A 20,206-nucleotide genomic window follows, 5' to 3' on the forward strand; every position below is an offset into this window, starting at 1 on the left:
AACCACAACAAGAGGAAATGAAAAATATCTTAACTGTGTATTGAGAATCCACAAAACTATATTGAAAAATACATTTTTTCTGCGCCTAGATACAAAGAAAAAGGATATAGTACCAAAAAAAAAAAAAAAGAATTATTCACCTTTACCAAATCCACAAATTGTGGAAAACCTTGGAACCCTTGATATTGCTATCTGCCTCATTAGCGGAGGAAAGAAAACTCCACCATTCTGTGACAAATGAGTCCTTTTGTTTTCTGTCATTTGCAATGTTTATCTTTTGCTCAGGTTTTTCTATTAATGCTAACTGCCAAATTTTATTGGACCACAAGAGGATGGAGATGCCCTTCAAGTCCTTCCAAACCTGAGCAGTAAGAGACCAGGCTGGATTTGATTGTCTTTGAATTGACAAGAACCAGATCACATGGGAGATCAGTCTCCTCACTGTGTGGGCACCACACACTTTCAAACCAGTGGTGGCTGGTAACCCCTTTAGCTGGGGAAGGGGGGTAGGCAGGGCAGCTAATGGGAGGTAGAGCCCACGGAAGGGGGTGTCACTGGAGGCAGAGTCCACTTATTCTGGTTTTCCTGCCCTCCTCCTCCCTTGTAAAGATACAGTGGATGCTTCAGCAATTCTCAGGCAAAAGTAACCAGAAAGTTGGACACCCAGGAATTTCACAATTCTAGGAGCCGGCCTAGATATATCTATAATTTTTTCAGCTTCCACCAAGCAAGAAAAGATTCCAGGGACTTTCTGAATGTTAAGAAACTCTGAATATGACTTTGGGGGAGGGGTAGACATGGGACAGCTGGGCTACAGCTTTGGATTTTGGGATGCAGAAAAAATGATGGTAGAACTCTACCCCATCTTGCCTCAGTGACTAGCCTCCCGTTTCCAACAGGCCAACCCAATCTCTGCGGTTTTCCTTTCCATTACCTTAACCTACAGCAACATCACTCCAACTGTCTCCAAGAACACAGATTTATAAGTGCTTCACTGGATCAGACCAAGGAGTGATCTAACCAGCAGTGTCCCCCAAGCATCCAACACTCAGGGCTATACTGCCTCTAACCATGGAAGTTCCATAGAATTACTTTTCATTTACTGCTTTGCAGTGGCTAACGTCACCTTAGCCACCCCATTTTTGTACAAAGATTATTATTATATTAATATCATGCCTTTTCCCCAGAAATACACAAGGCAGCATACATACAAACACCGTAACACAAAAACATACCACCACCCTCCCAAAACAACAAAAAGAAAACTAAAAACCAATGGATTAAACCCAGCAGTTAAAAATGACAGCAGGAACCATGGTAAAAGTCAAGGAACTCAAAACACCACGGGCCGGAATGCAATGCTGGTCATATAAGCAGATTCTCAGATGCAGAAAGGATAGATATGCCCGAAAGTTGCAGCTATGAGGACAGGTGATGTGCTCCCCCCAAGAGCACCAGACAGGGGGGGGGGGTGAATTGAAGTGAGCAGGTTTGTTTTGCATTTATTGTTATTATTTGTATTTATAGCCCACCCTTCGACAAACGGTCTCAGGGCAAGGTTACAAATGCCGATTTAAGCTGAGCGCCCTCTTTAATTTTTAATTCAGGTTTGCCTGACTTGGGTTGTCTATCTCACAAGGGGATCTCAACGACTGGAAAGTCTCTGGCCATTCCCCACCACCACCAGTCTCCCTCTCAAACGGCTGCTTCACCGTCGCCAGAGACCCTCCTCCCCCTAGCCTACTTACACGGGGGGGGGAGAAGATTTCAGTGATGCCCCCCCCCAAGCCTGCAAGAGTGAGGGAAAAGCCATGAAGGGTGGACATATTGGCAGAGGCTCCCAAAATTATGCACCCTGTGGGGAAAGCAGACAAAAGGAAACTGCTGGGCAGGAGGAACTTCAGGACAGACAAGAGAGCGTTCTTACTTGCACAGTACATTATTATTGGTGTTCTTTCTGTTTATTATTGTTTATTATTGTTGTTGTTGTTTACTCAGGGCAGACAAGAGAGTTCTTGCATAGTGCATTATTATTGATGTTATTTCAGTTTACTATTATTATTACCATCATCATTATTAGAGTGGAACTCATTACCACAACATGCCATGGCTTTAAACTAGGAGAACAATTCATGCAGGAGAAGGAGGTGGAGAAGTCTATCAATGGCTGCTACTTCTTATGGATAAGGCGAACCTCTGTGTTCAGGGGCAATCTACCTGCAAATCCCCAGAAGGCGGGCCTATTAAACTTCGAGGCCCACTTGCGGACTTCCCACCAGGGCGTCTGTTTAGCTAGAAGGCGCCTGGCCTAGACAGACCCTGGGCCTGACCAAGCCAGCAGGGCTACTTTCGAGATGTCCTCGGGAAGCCCAAAGGGAACGGCCTGAGCACGTGCGGACCGGGCTGGGCGAGCAGAGACTGGGTGTGTACGTGTGCGTGCGTGCGTATTGCAAAGCACAGGGACGAGGGGGGGTGCGTGCGTGTTGCAAAGCAGACACGTGGAGACAGGCAAGCCGTTGCATTGGTAGGGGGTGGGGGGCACACTAAAGCCCGGGAGCTTCCACGTGGGTCATGGGGGGGGACTTGCTTTCTGCATCACTGTCGTTAAAAAAAATTCCCCCTCCCCGCAGAAGGAGCCACCTGCTTCTGGAGTTCAGCAAACAGGGCTGAGCGAAGATCGTTGCTCCAGACAGAGGGTGGTCGTGGCTGCGGAAGACAGAAAGCCGACCCCCGCCTCCAGCCAAGCAAGCAGGCGCCAGTGGCTGCGGCGCGGTCCCAGGGGAGCCCAGGTGCTCAGCTCTGCTCGCCCATCTGGCGGCTTCGCCTCCCTCCCCAGTCCGTCTGACAAGAGCCCACCTGGGGACAGAGACAGAGAGAAAGAGGTGTCGCGGCGACACTCCCCCCCCCCCGGCTTGGAAAAGGGGGCGGGGAGCTCCAAGGGGGTCTCTTTCTCCCCCCCTTGCCACCCCTCCCAGTCTGATTGCATAACTGCACCAGACAGGCGGGGGGGCGCGAGCAGGCAGGCGGACTGGGCCCCCTTCCCAATACACCTGCCGGATCGGACTCGAGGAGCGCGCGCGCGCACCGCCCTGGACGGGGCCCCCATTGGAGAGGAGGAAGGACATCCCCGAAGGGACTCCCGCGGCGGGACTTACCACGCGGCGTGGCCACTCGGGGTGGTGTCAGAAGAGACTCCGGCGGCGGCAAGCGGGGAAGGAATCCTTCCCGCGACCGAGGCAGGGGAGGGGAGCAGAGGGGAGCGGCGAGGCGGCCGGGCGCCTCCTGGCGTCGCCGCCGCCCCTCCCTCGCTCGCTCCTCGGCGAAAGCTTGACTCAGGCGGCTGACAGCGGCGGGGAGCTCTGCTTCCACGCCACCAGCTTGAGAGCCCGGGGAGAGAGAGAGGGGAAGAGATCCCCTCTCTCCCCACTGTCTGATGGAGGGGGCGAGGGTCGACCCGAGATGCCTACCCCGCGGGGTCGCGACTCTTGCGGCCGCTCCGTCGGCGGACCAGGCGGAGGCGTGTGGCCCAGGCAAGGAGAACTGGGGCGGGAGGCAGCTGGCCGCCACCCCCTTTTGGAAAGTACCTCCAAGATTAAAGCCTGCGATTGTGTGTGTTTGCCGGGGGGGCATTCTTTTAAATTGGGAAGCGGCCCCCTCCCCCGCGACCGGCCCCAACTGGCTTCCAAGCGCACCCGCCTCACCCCTGCAGAAGCGCCTTTTATTCGTCTCTCCCCCCCTTTTATTTTTTTTATTTTGGCCAGGCTGCTTTTTGCAGCAGTTGGACTGTTCGTGAACACCCCATGACCTTGCGCTCCTCCGAGCTGGGGTCGTTCCCCACATCAGGCAGACACATAACGAGGGCTGTGGCTCCAATACAATTTGAGGGGAGAAATCATTCTCTGTCTCAACCCCCTCAACTCATTTATTTGCAATATTTCTCTCTGCCACAAAAGAAAAGGGGGGAATTACCTAGGCCTGCAGAGAGCAAAATGTTAGGAACAATATATCACCCTGTAGATGTTTTGGACTGCCCCCCCCAGCCAACTAACTGGAGCACCAGCTTGGCGAAGGCTGCAGTTGTTTTTTTTTTTTAAAGTAACACAGCACCATGGCTCTGCAGAGTACTTGACCAAGCCCAAGAAGCCAGGTCCCTGCTCCTAGGAGCTTGCAATCTGAAAATTCAACACAGGGAAGCCAGTGGAAAAGGAGGGGAATGTAGAAATTGTGGAAGAGTTAACAAGCTCTTCCAGGCTTGGCAGTGGCTTAGGGAATAATTTTCACCAGCACTGATGGATAGATATGGCTCTTGGTCACTGCAGTGAATAACCAAGAAGCAAGCAGATTTTTTTTTTTAAGTACCACGCCCATCCATCCCCAGCTATCTGTGTGCTGAGCTAGAGGGGAAGACAAATGGTAAACATTTTGTACCAACAGCAGCTGGATTGTGCAGCCACAGGCACACACCCCTATTGTTTGCCGAATTTATTCGGCCTATGCTAGCAGACAAAAATGACTGGGTTCCTCCACCTCCTGTCCTCTGCACATGTTACTTACAAGCTTTCTGAGGCACTTTGAGCTGCTGCTGCTGCTGCTCTCAGGAGTCACCTGAACATATTTGTGCCTATCTTAAGGACTAGATGCTTAACTTTCAAAAAAGAAAATATTTATTTATTGAATTTGTTAGCTGTGTTTCTACACACATATGCGCACTCAAAGCGACTTACTGTTAATAAAAAAATAAAATTAAGATCAAGTAAAAGGTTAAAATAGATTAAAAGTTACATGCACAGAAAGCTGTATTTTGCATCTAGTTTTTGCACTTGTGTGGTGTGACTGCACTGCAGAATCACTGGTTATGAACACCATCTTGCCTACCGGCCTAATATATATTTACACTTGCCTGAGTATATATTCTACCTTAACTAAAATGCTTCATTTATAAAGGGGTGCTGCAGCCTCACAACACCTTGCTCAGAAGCTACATAGCACATCGCTGACATTCCTTCCCTATTATTATTGCTATTACTATTATTATTTATTCAATTTTCACACTTCAGTATTTTAGTATATTAGTATTTTGTAGTTTAGTACGTTTAATTTGTTTCTTTGTGGTTTATTGCATACTGATGTTTATTTATTGTTGTGAACCGCCCAGAGAGCTTCGGCTATGGGGCGGTATAGAAATTTAATAAATAAATAAAAATAAATAAATTTATTAGTTGTAATATGCCAAAGCATTTAGGTAATATGCCTTTAAGCATTAAAAGTCTAGAAATTTCAGGACTAGGTGCAATTTCACAGAAGGGAAGGAAGGAGAACATTGCTCACTGTACATGTTCAGAGGTATTCGTCTCTTCTTAAAATGTCACAACATGACCCTAAGAAAGCAAACACCAGGTCTGACCTCCACGGAGCCCTTTGCAGAAATTAAGCATTGCCTCCACAGCCATTAAATTCTGTAATGCCACAGTTGCTTCTGTGTATTGAAATGATACAGGTCATTGGCTGAGCAGCTGTATAGTCACGGAACGTGTCTCAACATTCCAACTGCTCAGGAGTAAGTAATGAGAGCCCAGGAAGGTCAGAGAATGTGTGCTGTTGTGGGGTGGGAAGTACATAGGACCCTGCCCTTTAACAAATCAGACCATTGGCCCATCTAGCTCTGTACTGTTCACACTGATTGGCAGCAGCTCTCCAGGAGAATCCAGGAGCTGAACCTGGGGCCTTCTGCATGCAAAGCATGCGCTCTGCCGCTGAGCTGCGGCCTTTCCCCTCAAGTTAGGAAAGCCGAACTTGATAAACAACAAAAACGAATAGGAGACATTAAATAAACCTTTCCATTTCTTGGGGTGTGGAGGGATCACAGTGTTGTGCTGAATATTCCCTGGTCTGCATATTAAGCCATTGCCTACAAACCACCAACTGTCTGGAAAACTCCCATAATTCCCCCCTCATACAGAAAGAGCTTGGATTTGTGACCCAGCATGTTTTAACATTTCACAAAAGCTAGCATTTAATAACATTTTACCCCTAAATAGCCTCTCAGCTGGAAAGCCCCAAAATACACTTGTTTTTTTACAACCCTTCACATTCCGCAAAATACATGCACGCACACACACAATTCTCTTTTGAGCCAACAATCACCTTCCCACTGGCATCCAGGCCATTTGAAAGAGCAGTCTCCCAGTTTAATCAGCAAAAGTTGCCTGCTTGGACCTGGTCACACTCTGAACAATCCCTGGGAATCCAAAAGCAGAGTGAAATTTGTTGCCCACCTTAGTTTGTCTGCAATTTTTGCTGTCACTCAAGTTTAATTTCCTGCACAGAATGTGCCTGGGATCCTTAAAATAAATAGGCAAACAAAATAGGATGGATTTGCTGCCCTCTCCTGGTCACACTTGCTGTATGATTGGCAAGCAAGAGGTCTGTTGCAAAAAGAGGGGTGCTGCCTGACATTCAACAGGTGCAGTTTATGCAGTAAAGCTGTGAAGAAAGATTCACCTGTTGACTGTCTGCCTGTTGTGCAGGTGCATTCAGGCACAAGAGGCTGATCAGAAGAATAGGGAGCACCCCCCTTCACTGAAAGAGAAGTAAGCAAATCATTCTCACATCTTATTAATTAAGGAATTGGGGGAGAGGAGGGGAAGGGGGGGGAGGACTGGGCACATTTGCACCACAGACTGAAACCAGTATGGACATTTGTACCTTGCCTTTCCAGAACTGTATTCAAGGCAGCATTCAGTCGCTGCTTCCCACAGCACCTCTCTCGCGCTCTGAACATTCCGTTTCCTTTCCTACAACCTGGAAGCACGTTAAGTCTGGTGCTGCAAGATCGCCCTCTAGTGCCTCTAAAAACCTCCTGGTTGTAGTTGGCAAATCTTGCAGATGAGTATGCACTGCAACCAGGCTTTTCAGAGGACTAGAACCTTGCCTTTTAAATTTAAAGAAAGCTGAGATGGCCAGGAATGTAAGAAGGATCTTGATCAGCCAGATAAAGAATCTAAGTGGGGGTCCTGGGGTTGAACTCAACTTAGTTCCACTCAAAGTAGACCCATTTAAATTAAGAAAAGTTAACCGCGCCTATTAACTTCAATGGGTCTACTCTTGAGTAGCAGTAGCAATTAATACTACCCTCTCCCTGCAGTGGTTACAATATGCACAAGTGGTGTAGTGGTACGGGATCTCAGGGGGGCCTAGACCCTTTACGTTTTTGGGAGCCAGGTCCCAGCAGGGTCCCTATGTCTCCAGTGTCCTATGAGCCAATCAGTATATGGGGGAGTGTGTTGGCCACTAAGAAGAGTCTTCTAACAAGGTTCCTTGTCCTTTCCTGCTGATTGGAGCGAATCAGACTGAAAGGCGGTGAGTCAGCTACTGAGAAGACTCTTCTCAGTAACTAACACACACCTCTTTCATGCTGATTGGCTCCTAGGGACATCTGTTGTTGTGGGAGAAGTTGCATGTGGGAAGAACTGGGGAGTGTGGAGATGACAAGGGGAGAGAGCGAGCAAGGGATGTGGCTATGAGGGGATGTGGCATGAAGGGACCTTGCACTTCTGAATCTGTCACTACACTACTGATATGCAGACTTTTGTTTTTAAAAAGCTAGATTTTGACCCCTGCTTACTCCAAGGGCAAATTAAATGCACTTTTACAGGTGTGGGATTTCCAGAAGCCACGACAGGGATTTTGAAATTATTATTAAAGTATTATACCATGGAGTTTACAATCTGCACACTTCATCAAATATTCAGTGGGGCTCACTCCCCAAGTAATTGTGCGTGGGTTCGTGGCCTTATCAGAGGCACAGAAAACGACATGCAGGAGGAGTTTGCTGTTTGCATTTTATCCTCAAAACGTCTTCCCAACTGGACTGCAGTGGAGAAGCCAATTCCCAAGAGGGAGCAGGACCAGACTGAAAACAAACATAGCAACAAGTAAGGTTGCCAACTTTTTTTGGCACAGCCCTGTGCCTGTGCCTTGCAGAGCAGCCTGCCATGCAGCAATCCAAGGCGTGAAGCCTTTCCTCCCATCCTCGCTTTGAGCCTGGGGAAAGCTGCAGCCACAGAACTGCCATGTGGTAGGTTGCTATTCAAAGGCACAGGAGCAGGGCTAAAAAAAGAAGTTGGCACGCCTAGCTGCAAGGCTCCAGAGCTTGGAAAAGTTACTTTTTTTGAACTACAACTCCCATCAGCCCAATGCATTGGCCATGCTCCCCTTCCCCACCGGCTGGCGAGTGAAGGGGGCGGGAGGAGAGGATATTGCGCTGTCGAGGCAGGGCTAACTTTTGCGCTATAAAATCCGACTCAGTCTCCTGTCTTTTGAAAGGCCCTTATAAAATGCGTCACCAGGAATCTTATCTGCGGGTCTTTGCATGGAACGACGATGAGGCTGGGGGAGGGATCCACCACACGCCTGGGGAAGACTCTTTCCGTGTTTGCTTGAACGTGGGAATCATATAGAGGCACTTTTTCAGCCTGTTCGAACTTTCGCTTTCAGGTACCAAATTGCCCTAAAAATGAGCCTCTTCCCATCTGTCTCTCCCGCGCGCGCCCACCAGGGCGAGGAAAGAACTCCTCAAATTTGCGAGGCACGGACGGGGTTCGAACCCGTGATCTTCGGTTTACGAGACCGACGCCTTACCACTTGGCCACCGCGCCTGCGTTGAAAGCGTCGCCTTACTCCCATCTAGGTTGGCGCCGCTCCCGAAACTCCGGCGCGCGCGCTCTCCCTGACGCGCGCGCTCTCCCTGACGCCCGCGCGAGCTGGTCTTCGACCAAGCGAGTTCCCTAGAAAAGGCAACGCCAGACAGGCTTCGGAATGCCCCACTGCGCAGGCGCCACTGCCAGCAGGCAATCTGGCTGGCCGGCTTCCTTAGATGTCAGTACGCATGCGCCTGAGTGTTTGCTTGCGGTGACGGCTCGTATAAAGCAAACGGAGGGTATTTACCCCATCCAGCAGCTCTTCACTGACCATATTTAGGGGCGGGGGCGGGGGCGGGGGCAGGCAGGCAGGCAGGCAGGCATCCATCCATCCATCCATCCATCCATCCAGGCATCCATCCATCCATCCATCCCGTTGCAGCTGTGTCTAAGCCCCCAATCACGAGCTACTCTTAGCATGCATGAGATTGAAATTAAAAAGAAAATAATGTTTTTAAAACGAACAATAATCACTTACTTCTTGACTTATTTTAGGGTACGTTGTAGCCATATTTCCTTAGAGCATGAGTGGCTAACCTGTGGCCCCCCAGATGTTGCTGGACTAAAACTCCCATCATGCCTGGCCCTTGGACCTAGGCTGCCACACAATACCTTTAATGTATGTTCAAAGCACATTCCCCCCCCCCAAAAAAAAGAATCCTGGGACCTGTAGTTTAACCCCTCACAGCTACAATTCCCAACACTCTCAACACTTTCTATTGTTTTAAATTTTTTAATTGTGTTTTTAAATTGTTTTTTTTTTAAAGATGTATTTTAAATTGTATTTGTTTTTAGTTACTGTAAACCGCCCACAGAGCTTCGGCTATGGGGCGGTATACAAGTATAATAAAATAAATAAATAAATAAACAAACTACAGTTCCCAGGATTCAGGGGGGATGTGCTCTGAATGTGTTTTAAAGGTACAATGTGTATGCAGCATTTGTATAGAGTTGATGGGAGTTGGAGTCCAACAATATCTGGGGAGCATGACTGTCTTTTAAAAAAAATATTATTATTATGTCGCCCTTCCTTCCAGGAGCCAGGGTGGCAAACCAATTATAAAACTCTAACAACACTTTAAAAATAAAACATGGTAAAAAAAACTTCTTTAAAAAAATTCCAGCACAGATGCAGACTGGGGTGAGGTATCTACTTAAAAGCCTTGCCTGATAAACTGATAGACAGATTGATAGACAAATGGTCAACTAATAGCAAATTACTTTGAATGAGTTTAAATCTCCAGGGCCAAATGAACTGCATCCTAGAGCAATGATAGAATTGGCTGAAGAACCCTCAGAACCACTGTTTATTATCTTTGCAAAATCATGGAGGATGGGTGAAGTGCCAGATGACTGGAGGAGGGCTAATGTTGTCCCTATCTTCAAAAAGGGCAAAAAGGAGGAACCTGGGAACTACAGACCAGTCAGCCTGACTGATCCCTGGGCAAATTCTGGAGCAGATTATGAAGCAGTCAGTCTGTAAACACCTTGGGAAACAATGCAATGATTTCTAGAAGAAGCCAGCATATATTTGTCAAGAACAAATACTGCCTGACTAATCTTATCTCATTGTTTGATCAGGTAACCTCCTGGTATACTGTAGGAATGTTGTGGACATAACATTCCTTGACTTCAGCAAAGCTTTTGACAAAGTGCCCCATGATATTCTGATTAGCAAACTACCTAAATGTGGGCTGGATGGACAATTATCAGATGGATCCACAGTTGGCTGTGCTTATCAGTGCTTATCAGTGGTTCCTTTTCAAGGTGGGGGGAGGTAACAAGTGGGGTACTGCAGGACTCGGTCCTGGGCCCAGTGCTCTTCAACATGTTTATTAATGACTTGGATGAGGAGGTGCAGGGAATGCTCATCAAATTTGCAGAAGACACAAAACTGAGAGGTATAGCTAATACTCTGGAAGACAGAAACAAAGTTCAAAGGGATCTTGATAGGCTGGAGCACTGGGTTGAAAACAACAAAATGAAATTTAACAGGGATAAGTGATAAGTTCTACACCTAGGAAAAAGAAGCCAAATGCACAGTTTTAAGATGGGGGATACTTGGCTCAGCAATACTACATGCCAGAAGGATCTTGGAATTGTTGTTGATCAAAAGCTGAATATGAGCCAACAGTGCAATGTGGCTGCAAAAAAGGCAAATGCTATATTAGGCTGCATTAACAGAAGTATAGTTTCCAAGTCACTTGAAATACTAGTTCCCCTCTATTCGGCACTGGTTAGTCCTCAAGTTGAGTACTGCATCCATTTCTGGATACTGCAATTTAAGGATGCAGACAAAGTGGAAGAGGTTCAGAGGAGGGCAACAAAGATGATCAGGAGACTGGAAACAAAGCCCTGTGAGGAGAGACTGAAAGAACTGGGCATGTTTAGCCTGGAGAAGAGAAGGCTGAGGAGGGCCCGGATTTCTTCTCGATCGTTTCAGAGTGCAGGACACGGAATAACGGGCTCAAGTTAGAGGAAGACAGATTTAGGCTGAACATCAGGAAAAACATGAGCAAGGGGTTGGACTGGATGGCCTTATAGGCCCCTTCCAACTCTGCCGTTCTATGATTCTGTGATTCTATGGTAGGGCAGTGCCCCATTCACCCAAACAGAGCATCCTCCTCTCAATGGTGGGTAAGGATGGGCAAATCTGTCAATTTCAGTTTCTCTTTCACATTTTTCCAGTCTTAAGTTTAGTTCTTCACATTTCCTGATTAGTTTGCAATTTTTTAAAAAAGGCCTCATGAAAATTCACCAGCATTTTAGTGCGAATTTCTCCTAATACATATTTTTGCATGCAATTTTTCCTAATATGCACATCTTTGCAAAGCATTTCCTTAATATTTATATTTTCCCTAATATAATGAATTCTTCTATGCTGTTTTCACTGATATTTGCATTTTTATGCACACTTTCCCCTAGAATACGCAATCACTTGGATGGAGAACTGCATTGCAAAATTCAGAGAAGTGCAAGTTTCAAAGGATGGGTGTGTTTCAGTTGGCCAAAGTGCAAATTAGGGAGGTTCGCCTTGAAAATGCAAACAGAATCATATTTCTCCCCTATCCCTGATGATGGGATGGCAAGAGTTTCCCTGTGCCCTTGATGGCACGTACTGTTCAGTGCTGAACTAACTGCTGAAAAACCACACGGGATGGCTAAAGTGGACTTTGCTTTCAGGCTAATATCTTTTAATAGTTTGTCCCCCATCCCCAATCTTAAGTTTAACTACTGAAGAAATCCCCCTTCTCTCTTTAAGTTTGCTGGATTGTCGCAGAAGGCTTTTTTGCACCCCTTTTCCCTCCTTCCCCAACCGAAAGAAGCAGAGCTACTTGGTGCAGCGTTGCTCGCTCCTGAGCTGGCCTCGTGCCTTGGGCTTGCTTTCAAACCACACAACCTGAGGGACCGGGTTCCCGTTCATTTCCAAGATCCGCTTTGAAAGGGCCCAGCCAACGGTTTTGACGGCTGCCCCATTTTCTTCCAGGGGCATGCAGATATAGCAGAAGGGCCGGCAAGGCTTTGACTGAGGGCCCTTCTCCGTCCCATCGGCCTTTGCCCCTTTCTCATCAATGGAAACTGGGGGAATCTTACGACGCTGAAGTTGTTTCCTAGTTCCCAGTTCCCAGTTCCTTATTTGTGTGAAATTTCAGTCACTAACAAAGAAGAAAAGTTGACAGCTACAGCAACGTCAAGCCAAATTTAACATGCCCCTGAACCCCAAAATAAATAATGGGGTACCTTGTATGATATATTGCTGTAATCAGGGGACTCTCCCTGTCAAGACTGACAATAAATTTATACAATCAAAATCATCAGGATTCTGATATTATCATAAATACATAATGATGTCATAAAATCATGAAAAATAAGTAACTGGGGGTACACACCCCAAAATCTGCTCTGGGCCAGGACAAATCATATATCCCAGGAAAGGGGAGGGTGTCCCCTACAAGATGCCACTGCGTCCTGCCTGGCCCAGAGCTTCTGCTGGGTGCAGGGCACATGGGAGGGCATCTATGCAAAATTGAACTGGACAAAAAACACACAGAAAAAAATAAGTAACTGGGGATACACGCCCCCAAATCTGCTCTGGGCCAGGACAAATCATATACCCCAGAAAAGGGGAGGGTGTCCCCTACAAGATGCCACTGCATCCCGCCCGGCCCAGAGCTTCTGCTGGGCGCAGGGTACTCACGAGGGCATCTATGCGAAATCGAACTGGACAAAAACACACAGAAAAAAATAAGTAACTGGGGGTACATGCCCCAAATCTGCTCTGGGCCAGGACAAATCATATACCCCAGGAAAGGGGAGGGTGTCCCCTACGAGATGCCACTGCGTCCCGCCTGGCCCAGAGCTTCTGCTGGGTGCAGGGAACATGGGAGGGCATCTATCCAAAACCAAAGCAGACAAAAACATACAGGAAAAATAAGTAACTGGGGGTACATGCCCCAAATCTGCTCTGGGCCAGGACAAATCATATACCCCAGGAAAGGGGAGGGTGTCCCCTACGAGATGCCACTGCGTCCCGCCCGGCCCAGAGCTTCTGCTGGGCACCAGGCACTCACAAGGGCATCTATGCAAAATCAAACTGGACAAAAACACGCAGAAAAAAATAAGTAACTGGGGGTACACGCCCCCAAATCTGCTCTGGGCCAGGACAAATCATATACCCCAGGAAAGGGGAGGGAGTTCCCTATGAGATGCCACTGTGTCCCACCTGGCCCAGAGCTTCTGCTGGACACAGGGCACATGGGAGGGCATCTATCCAAAACCAAAGCAGACAAAAACATACAGGAAAAAATAAGTAACTGGGGGTACATGCCCCAAAAACCGCTCTGGGCCAGGACAAATCATATACCCCAGGAAAAAAGATGGTGTACTCTATGACATGCATGTCTTTCCCAGCTAAAATAATGAAGAGTAAATATGGCAAAACTGGTACAGAACGGGGCGGCGCGCCTGATTAAAGGCAGCTGCTGGCGAGATCGTATCACTCCAGTGCTAAAAGAGCTGCACTGGTTACCAGTTGCTTACCAGGCCCAATTCAAGGTGTTAGTTTTGACCTTTAAAACCCTATACGGTTTCGGCCCAGTCTATCTAAAGGAGCACCTCCAGCAACATCAGCTATGCCGCCTAACAAGATCAGCCTCAAAAGACCTTCTCTCCATCCCATCAGTCAAAACAGCCAAACTGGTGAGAATGAGAGAGAGGGCTTTTTCAATTGTGGCCCCCACCCTGTGGAACTCCCTCCCAAATGATCTCCGCCATGCCCCTTCTATGATGAGTTTCCGCTGGGCCTTGAAGACCTGGCTCTTCAGGCAGGCTTTTGGGGTGGGCTAGATTTTATTATCATTGTTTTCAGATTTTCAATGTCTAGGTATTATATGCCTATGTTGTACATCACCCAGAGTGGCTGGACAGCCAGCCAGATGGGTGACTAATAAATTCTATAAATAAATAAATAAATAAATAATTTGTGGTGACCACTACAAAATCTTCTGTGGGCTATGAATTATTATTTATTTATTTAATTTAATTTATATACCGTCCATCATACCGAGAATGATGTTTTTGTTTCAAACAATACCTGTAATATCCTCTGATCTACCTTTTAAACAATGGCAAAAAGATATCTCTAAATTTGTATGGCAAGGAAAAAAACCAAGAGTTAAATTTAAACTACTACAAGATGCCAAAGAAAGAGGAGGACTGGGATTACCAAATCTGAGACTTTATTTTGCTGCCTGCTGTCTAGTCTGGATAAAGGAATGGATCTTATTGAGGAATAAAAGACTATTGGATTTGGAGGGCCATAATTTGAAGTGGGGATGGCATGGATATCTATGGTATGACAAAGTAAAAGTAAATGTAGACTTTAACAATCATTTTATAAGACGTCCTCTGTTGAAAATATGGAATAGATATAAACCAAGGCTTTATTCGAAAATACCATTATGTGTCTCAAGTCAAGAAGCGTTCTATAGAAGAGAAATGGCTGGAAAAGAGAAATGGTTAACTTATCAAGAACTATTAGAAAATGTACATGGAGAATATATAATGAAAGAGAGAGAACAACTGACAAAGGAAGGACATAGTTTTCAATGGTTTGCCTATTTACAATTGTTAGAAAGATATAAAATGGACAAGAAAATGTATGGGTTTGAAATAAGTAAATCTGATTTTGAAATAGGTTTGTGTACAAATGATGAAAATATAATTGCGAAAATGTATAAACTCTTACTGAAAATGGATATGGAGGAAGAACAAGTAAAAGAGTTTATGGTAAAGTGGGCAAAAAATTTTGGTTATAACATACAAATGGATCAATGGGAAAATATGTGGAAAAAAGGCTTGAAATTTACACTATGCTATAATCTTAAAGAAAATTTTTATAAAATGATGTACCGTTGGTACATGACTCCAGAAAAGTTGTCAAAAATGTATAGTAATGTTTCTAATGTTTGTTGGAAATGTAAACAACAAGAAGGATCATTTTATCATATGTGGTGGCTGTGTAAAAAGGCAAAATCATTTTGGGCACAGATAGGTAGGAAGATGCAAAAAATTCTAAAGATAAATATTCAGTCAAAACCAGAATTTTTTTTATTGGGTTTTATGGATAAACAAATAGAAAAGAAATATGGAAGAATAATATTATATATGATTACGGCAGCAAGATTATTATATGCACAAAAGTGGAAAATGGAATCAACACCAACAATGGAAGAATGGCTATTGAAATTAATGGACTTAGTAGAAATGGATAAATTGACATGTCTACTTAGAGAAAAATCGACAGATACATTTCTTAAGGAATGGAAGCCTCTCTTAGACTTTTTGTTGAAAGAACAAAATAAAATGATGATACTGGGATTTGACGATTAACTAAGACAGCTTATGGAGAAAAGGGATTCTGTATGTATATATTAAGGGACAGGTTTGATGTATATTATATACTTATAGCTGATCTGCGACAAATCGGAAGTCAACTATTTTATTTTTATTTTTTGTTGTATGTTTTTTTGACTTTGTTTTGTTTGTTTTTTTGAAAAATTTGAATAAAAATTATTAAAAAAAAAACAAATAAGGAACTGGGAACTAGGAACCAACTTCAGCATCGTCTTTTTGGCGGTGGGGAGAATATATTACATTTCGTTGCAGATCCCACGTGTCCAGTTTTCCTCTCTACCGTGTACTCCTGGGAAGCCTCTTCCAGAGGAATCACCTTGTGGCCTGTGTGCTCCTTGGATCTGTCACACACCACACAGATGGGGGCTTCATCGTCCTTGCAGAAGAGTTTCAGGGGCTCCTGGTGCTTCTCGCAGACTCTTCCTTCTACCCGTTTCTCCTCTTGGAGGCTGAGTTTCTTGACTATCTCTGCAACATTTGCCAGCCGCCGATTTGGGATGATGTTCCTGTGCGGAACCCTTTCCCTGCACTGAGGGCAGGAAGCCTCTGCCCCAGATTTCTCCCAGCACTGGCTCAGGCAGGCTCGGCAGAAGCTGTGCCCGCATTCCGGGATGATCACTGGATCCCGAAAATACTCCAGGCAGATTGGACAAGTGGCTTGCTTGCAGAGATCCTGGTTGGGGGCCCTGAGATCAGCCATAGCTGCCTCACCAGGAAGAGAAAATGAGTTTCGTTTTCTCTGTTTTCCGTCAGCAAACGGGCGTTTCAAAGGAAATTCAAACGAGGTGAGTCGGGATCTCTGGTGCCATGGAGATGTTGTGAGAAGTGTATATATTGTGTTGCTTTTTCAGAATATTCTAGGGATAAATAAAATATGTGATTTTATTGTTAAGAATAAGTGGTTAATAAATTGATAGATTTTTTGTAATAGATATGCTATAGAGGCTGAAGTTTAACTTAGATGAAGAAAAGGGACTTTTCTTAGAATAGGACATCTGTCTGAAGTTCAAATAAAAAGCAGCCAGAACAGACAGATTGCAGTCAAAGTTCCACTTTAAAATAGTAAGGGGATTTATGCTTAAATGATTAAAAGGTGTTTTTATGCTCAGATAATGAAGTAAGATGGCTATCTGGACAATCTGTGGTCAAAGTCTGTTTTAATATAGAAAGGGGGTTTTTGCTTGGCGGAGTCATAGGGAAATTTTACTTTGCTTGACATAATGAGAGTGTTCTGAGAATGTTCTGCTTAATTAATGTGCAAGGGAGGGGAGTAAAATACCATATATGGAAAATAATAAATAAGAGTATGGGGTAGCCTAAACTTGAGGAATGGGAGATGTAAACAGGGGAGGAGTTTCATGTGACATGATTAGGCGTCTCGGATAGGTTGTAAACCCTGTAGTACTCTGTTCAATGAGGAGGCAGGGGAGGGAACCATAGCGTCGGGCTAGGGGATAAAAGTTTGTACCGATGTCATGTTGGGTGTGTCCGCCTTCTGGTAGACACCCGCTCTTGCAAGAACGAAATAAAGCTTTGAAACTGCTTCACAATTGTCTCTGTCGTGGGTCTTCCACAGGGGACCATTTTGGGGTCTCATAGGGGGTTTTTCACTTAAGGAAAACCACGTTTCTTACAATGTGGAGCTGGCTGGAACAAAGAGCTTCTTCGATTTGGAAAAAATATTTTTTTAAAAAAGAAAATAATGGGCATAATTCCTGCCTGCAGTTTTAAAGAACTATTTTCTTCTCAGAGCTGGCGATAAGTCATATGTCAGCCCCAGACTCTCTTTTACAACTTTGAAAGCCAATGAATGAATCTGAACCTCGTAAGCCCCTCCCACCCAAATATTCCTTTCACGCGCCTCCGGTAAGTTGAGAGTAAAAACCGCAAAGCCCAACCCTCCACTGGCCGTTATTTTTCAAGGGCGGGTGTCGTTTTGCCAAAGTCCCATCCATTAAGAAGACTTCAGTGTGCAAAAAGATAAAAGGTGCAATTAATTACATGACATCTGATAAATTTGTGAACTGCCACACGCGCCCAGTCTCAACCCAGCCCCAGCCACCAATTTCATCTTCCATCTCCCCTCGTTGACGTAACCATTCACATTACAAATGAATAAATGATTTGCAATTTTGATGCTGGTACGATTTTCTTGCATGCACTTTTAACCTTTGTTGATGAGGAGAACTAAATTCTTTTCATGTTCTTCCCCGCAGGCTTCCTGTCAGGAAACAAGAATAAAATGAATGGTAACAGGAATGCTTTTTCACCACAGAAACCAGGAAACCAGTACAGATTAATTTAGGGAATGCTTGGAAATGAATTGGGTGGAGACATGCTCATCTCCTAAATTCAAGATCTGAATTTATATTATTATGTGCCAGAGCTTGGAAGATTACCTTTAAAAAGTAATAAATTACAGTTACAATTACTTGGCCCAAAAAAGTAGTAATTACTGTTACAATTACAATTGCTCTGAAAGTAACTGATTACTTTACTTTTTCTCAAAAGTAATCACTACAGTTACATTTCAGTTACTTTTAAAAAAAAAACTCCTACAAAGTGCTGGCCTTGACTGCTGCACATCTAAGTAGCCTAAAACAATATTAAAAATAAACACACACACACACACACACAGGGGATAGTAGAATAAAAAAAATTATCCATAAGATTAACAGAATGGCATAACAGAATCTTACATCCCCCCACCCCGACCTCACATTTCAGGGTAGTTGGGTTGATCCAGTGGGCTGTTACCCCAAAGAGGGAGAGAGCAGAGACAAAGGTGTCTCCTCTCACTCAGACAGTCGAAGAAGAGAAGGGTGGAAGGAGGAAGGACAGATAAGCTTCCCTAAGCATATCAGTCTGCAAGGGAAAGAAGTCAGGCAGAGCATCACAGGTAAAGGAAGGAAAGCCTAGCGAGGAGTTTTATCTAAGAATTATGACTTCAAGAGCTGGTTGTTGGGAGAGCAAGAAAAGTTATCTCTTGGAAGCAAGCTTTGTTGTTGTTATTATGTGCCTTCAAGTCAATTATGACTTATGGCAACCCTATGAATCAGTGACCTCCAAGAGCATCTGTCATGAACCACCCTGTTCAGATCTTGTAAGTTCAGGTCTGTGGCTTCCTTTATGGAATCAATCCATCTCTTGTTTGGCCTTCCTCTTTTTCTACTCCCTTCTGTTTTCCCCAGCATTATTGTCTTTTTTAGTGAAACATGTCTTCTCATGATGTGTCCAAAGTATGATAACCTCAGTTTCACCATTTTAGCTTCTAGTGACAGTTCTGGTTTAATTTATTCAAACACCCAATTAATTGTCTTTTTTTGCAGTCTGTGGTATGCAAAATGTGTGTGTTGTACCAATCTTTCAGTAACAGTTCCACAAAGAATTTTCTGAAGCTTGCTTGCTTTCTTTTGACAGATGCTCATTCACTTGAAGTGAATTTTTTTAGTCAATAGATTCCTACAAGTCTGAACAGAAGTGAGAAATCAATACATCTTATTGTCAAATTAACATTGTCACAAGGTCTTCAGCTGCAGTTTCCCATAATAAAACCTCCATATGAGGAGGGCGTGGAATGAGTTTCTCCTATAAAATACTAATTTTATTTAGCAGAGAATAGACTTAAGCTCAAAGTTCTCTTGCTGAATAGCATCTTAGATCCAGGCAGCAGTGTGGGGGTTTGTCTCTAGCTTCGCAAAAATGCTAGTCATCGTAGTTGAAGGGAAAGAGGTGCAGGTAAGGGTAGAAACAAAGCAGAACTAATCTTAATGATTTTAAGACAGCAGGTGCTAATGACTTACACCTCAGGGTGCTGAAGGCACAGGCAGTGAAAATATCTAAACTGTTAGCAACTATATTTGAACATCTGTGGAAGACAGTATAAATCTCCGATGACTGTGAAAGAATGAACAATATATTTTTTCAAGAACAAGATTTGGTGATTTACAAATCAATGCATATAACTCATTTGGAAAGTAGTTTGAAAAACTGTTTTAAGAAACCTAATCATTAATATCTTATAGAGGGAAAACAGACAATCACTAGAAACTCAGGGAGGTTCGAAATAGTTACAACTTGCTTTGGAAACATTGACACATCATGTACACACTGATCTTTCCCTATATTCTTTCCTTATGACTTACATATTTAAACATGTATTTCTGACCAGTCTCAGGGCATGGTCTGAGATCACATGATGCAACAACCTGAACTGAAAGTAAGCCTGGGGTCTGGTCACTGCCTGAATGGGAATCGTTTGTGAGATCACTGAAAATATTTTTAAAACTATTACAGGATAAGCTTGCTGTATATTTTAAAGACCTCTGGAACTGTTATCTAAAGTGGCACCCTTGCTTTTCCCATTTTGGTCCAGCCAAAACTCTCTGGAGATGGAGCCAGGAGCTATGCCCATGAACAAAATTCTAGTTTGGGACTGAAACAACCTATTGGGGATATTGAAGATGACTTTGTTGAGTGGGTGGGAGTTTGTTGATAGCTTGAGTCTTCAGACAGAGATTCTGGATTCACGTGGTGGTAATGAAATGCCTTGTGCTACCATTTTACTACAGTAAATGTGTTATTACTAGTTA

At 44.6% G+C, this 20,206-nt stretch overlaps 2 protein-coding genes and 1 non-coding gene across 3 annotated transcripts; all 3 read right to left on the bottom strand.

Annotated features, from left to right (window-relative positions):
* Nucleotides 1-2,623: 2,623 nt before the first annotated feature.
* LOC133371980 (uncharacterized) lies at nt 2,624-3,630 on the bottom strand. Its single transcript, XM_061600086.1, has 2 exons — nt 3,156-3,630; nt 2,624-2,856 (listed from the first exon to the last, which is right to left on the bottom strand). The coding sequence occupies exons 1-2, from the start codon at nt 3,628-3,630 to the stop codon at nt 2,654-2,656; spliced, it is 678 nt and encodes a 225-aa protein (XP_061456070.1). The 3' UTR covers nt 2,624-2,653.
* A 4,955-nt stretch (nt 3,631-8,585) lies between these two features.
* Nucleotides 8,586-8,657, bottom strand: TRNAT-CGU (transfer RNA threonine (anticodon CGU)). The gene has a single exon. It is a non-coding gene; the product is annotated as a tRNA-Thr (tRNA).
* Nucleotides 8,658-12,030: 3,373 nt separating this feature from the next.
* LOC133372077 (zinc finger protein RFP-like) lies at nt 12,031-16,314 on the bottom strand. The gene is made up of 2 exons (XM_061600311.1): nt 15,895-16,314; nt 12,031-12,264 (listed from the first exon to the last, which is right to left on the bottom strand). The coding sequence occupies exons 1-2, from the start codon at nt 16,312-16,314 to the stop codon at nt 12,031-12,033; spliced, it is 654 nt and encodes a 217-aa protein (XP_061456295.1).
* Between the last annotated feature and the right edge of the window lie 3,892 nt (nt 16,315-20,206).

This window comes from Rhineura floridana, chromosome 17 (genome assembly GCF_030035675.1).
Source record: "Rhineura floridana isolate rRhiFlo1 chromosome 17, rRhiFlo1.hap2, whole genome shotgun sequence".
Classification (NCBI taxonomy): domain Eukaryota; kingdom Metazoa; phylum Chordata; class Lepidosauria; order Squamata; family Rhineuridae; genus Rhineura; species Rhineura floridana.

What these genes read in the sequence shown, in the direction of transcription:
- LOC133371980 (XM_061600086.1), bottom strand. Translation starts at nt 3,630, where the DNA reads ATGCCCCCCCGGCAAACACACACAATCGCAGGCTTTAATCTTGGAGGT. An exon ending in CCGAGTGGCCACGCCGCGTG is followed by an intron (nt 2,857 to 3,155) that starts GTAAGTCCCGCC and finishes CTCTGTCCCCAG; the next exon opens with GTGGGCTCTTGTCAGACGGA.
- LOC133372077 (XM_061600311.1), bottom strand. Translation starts at nt 16,314, where the DNA reads ATGGCTGATCTCAGGGCCCCCAACCAGGATCTCTGCAAGCAAGCCACT. An exon ending in AGGCTTCCCAGGAGTACACG is followed by an intron (nt 12,265 to 15,894) that starts GTAGAGAGGAAA and finishes TCCATTGATGAG; the next exon opens with AAAGGGGCAAAGGCCGATGG.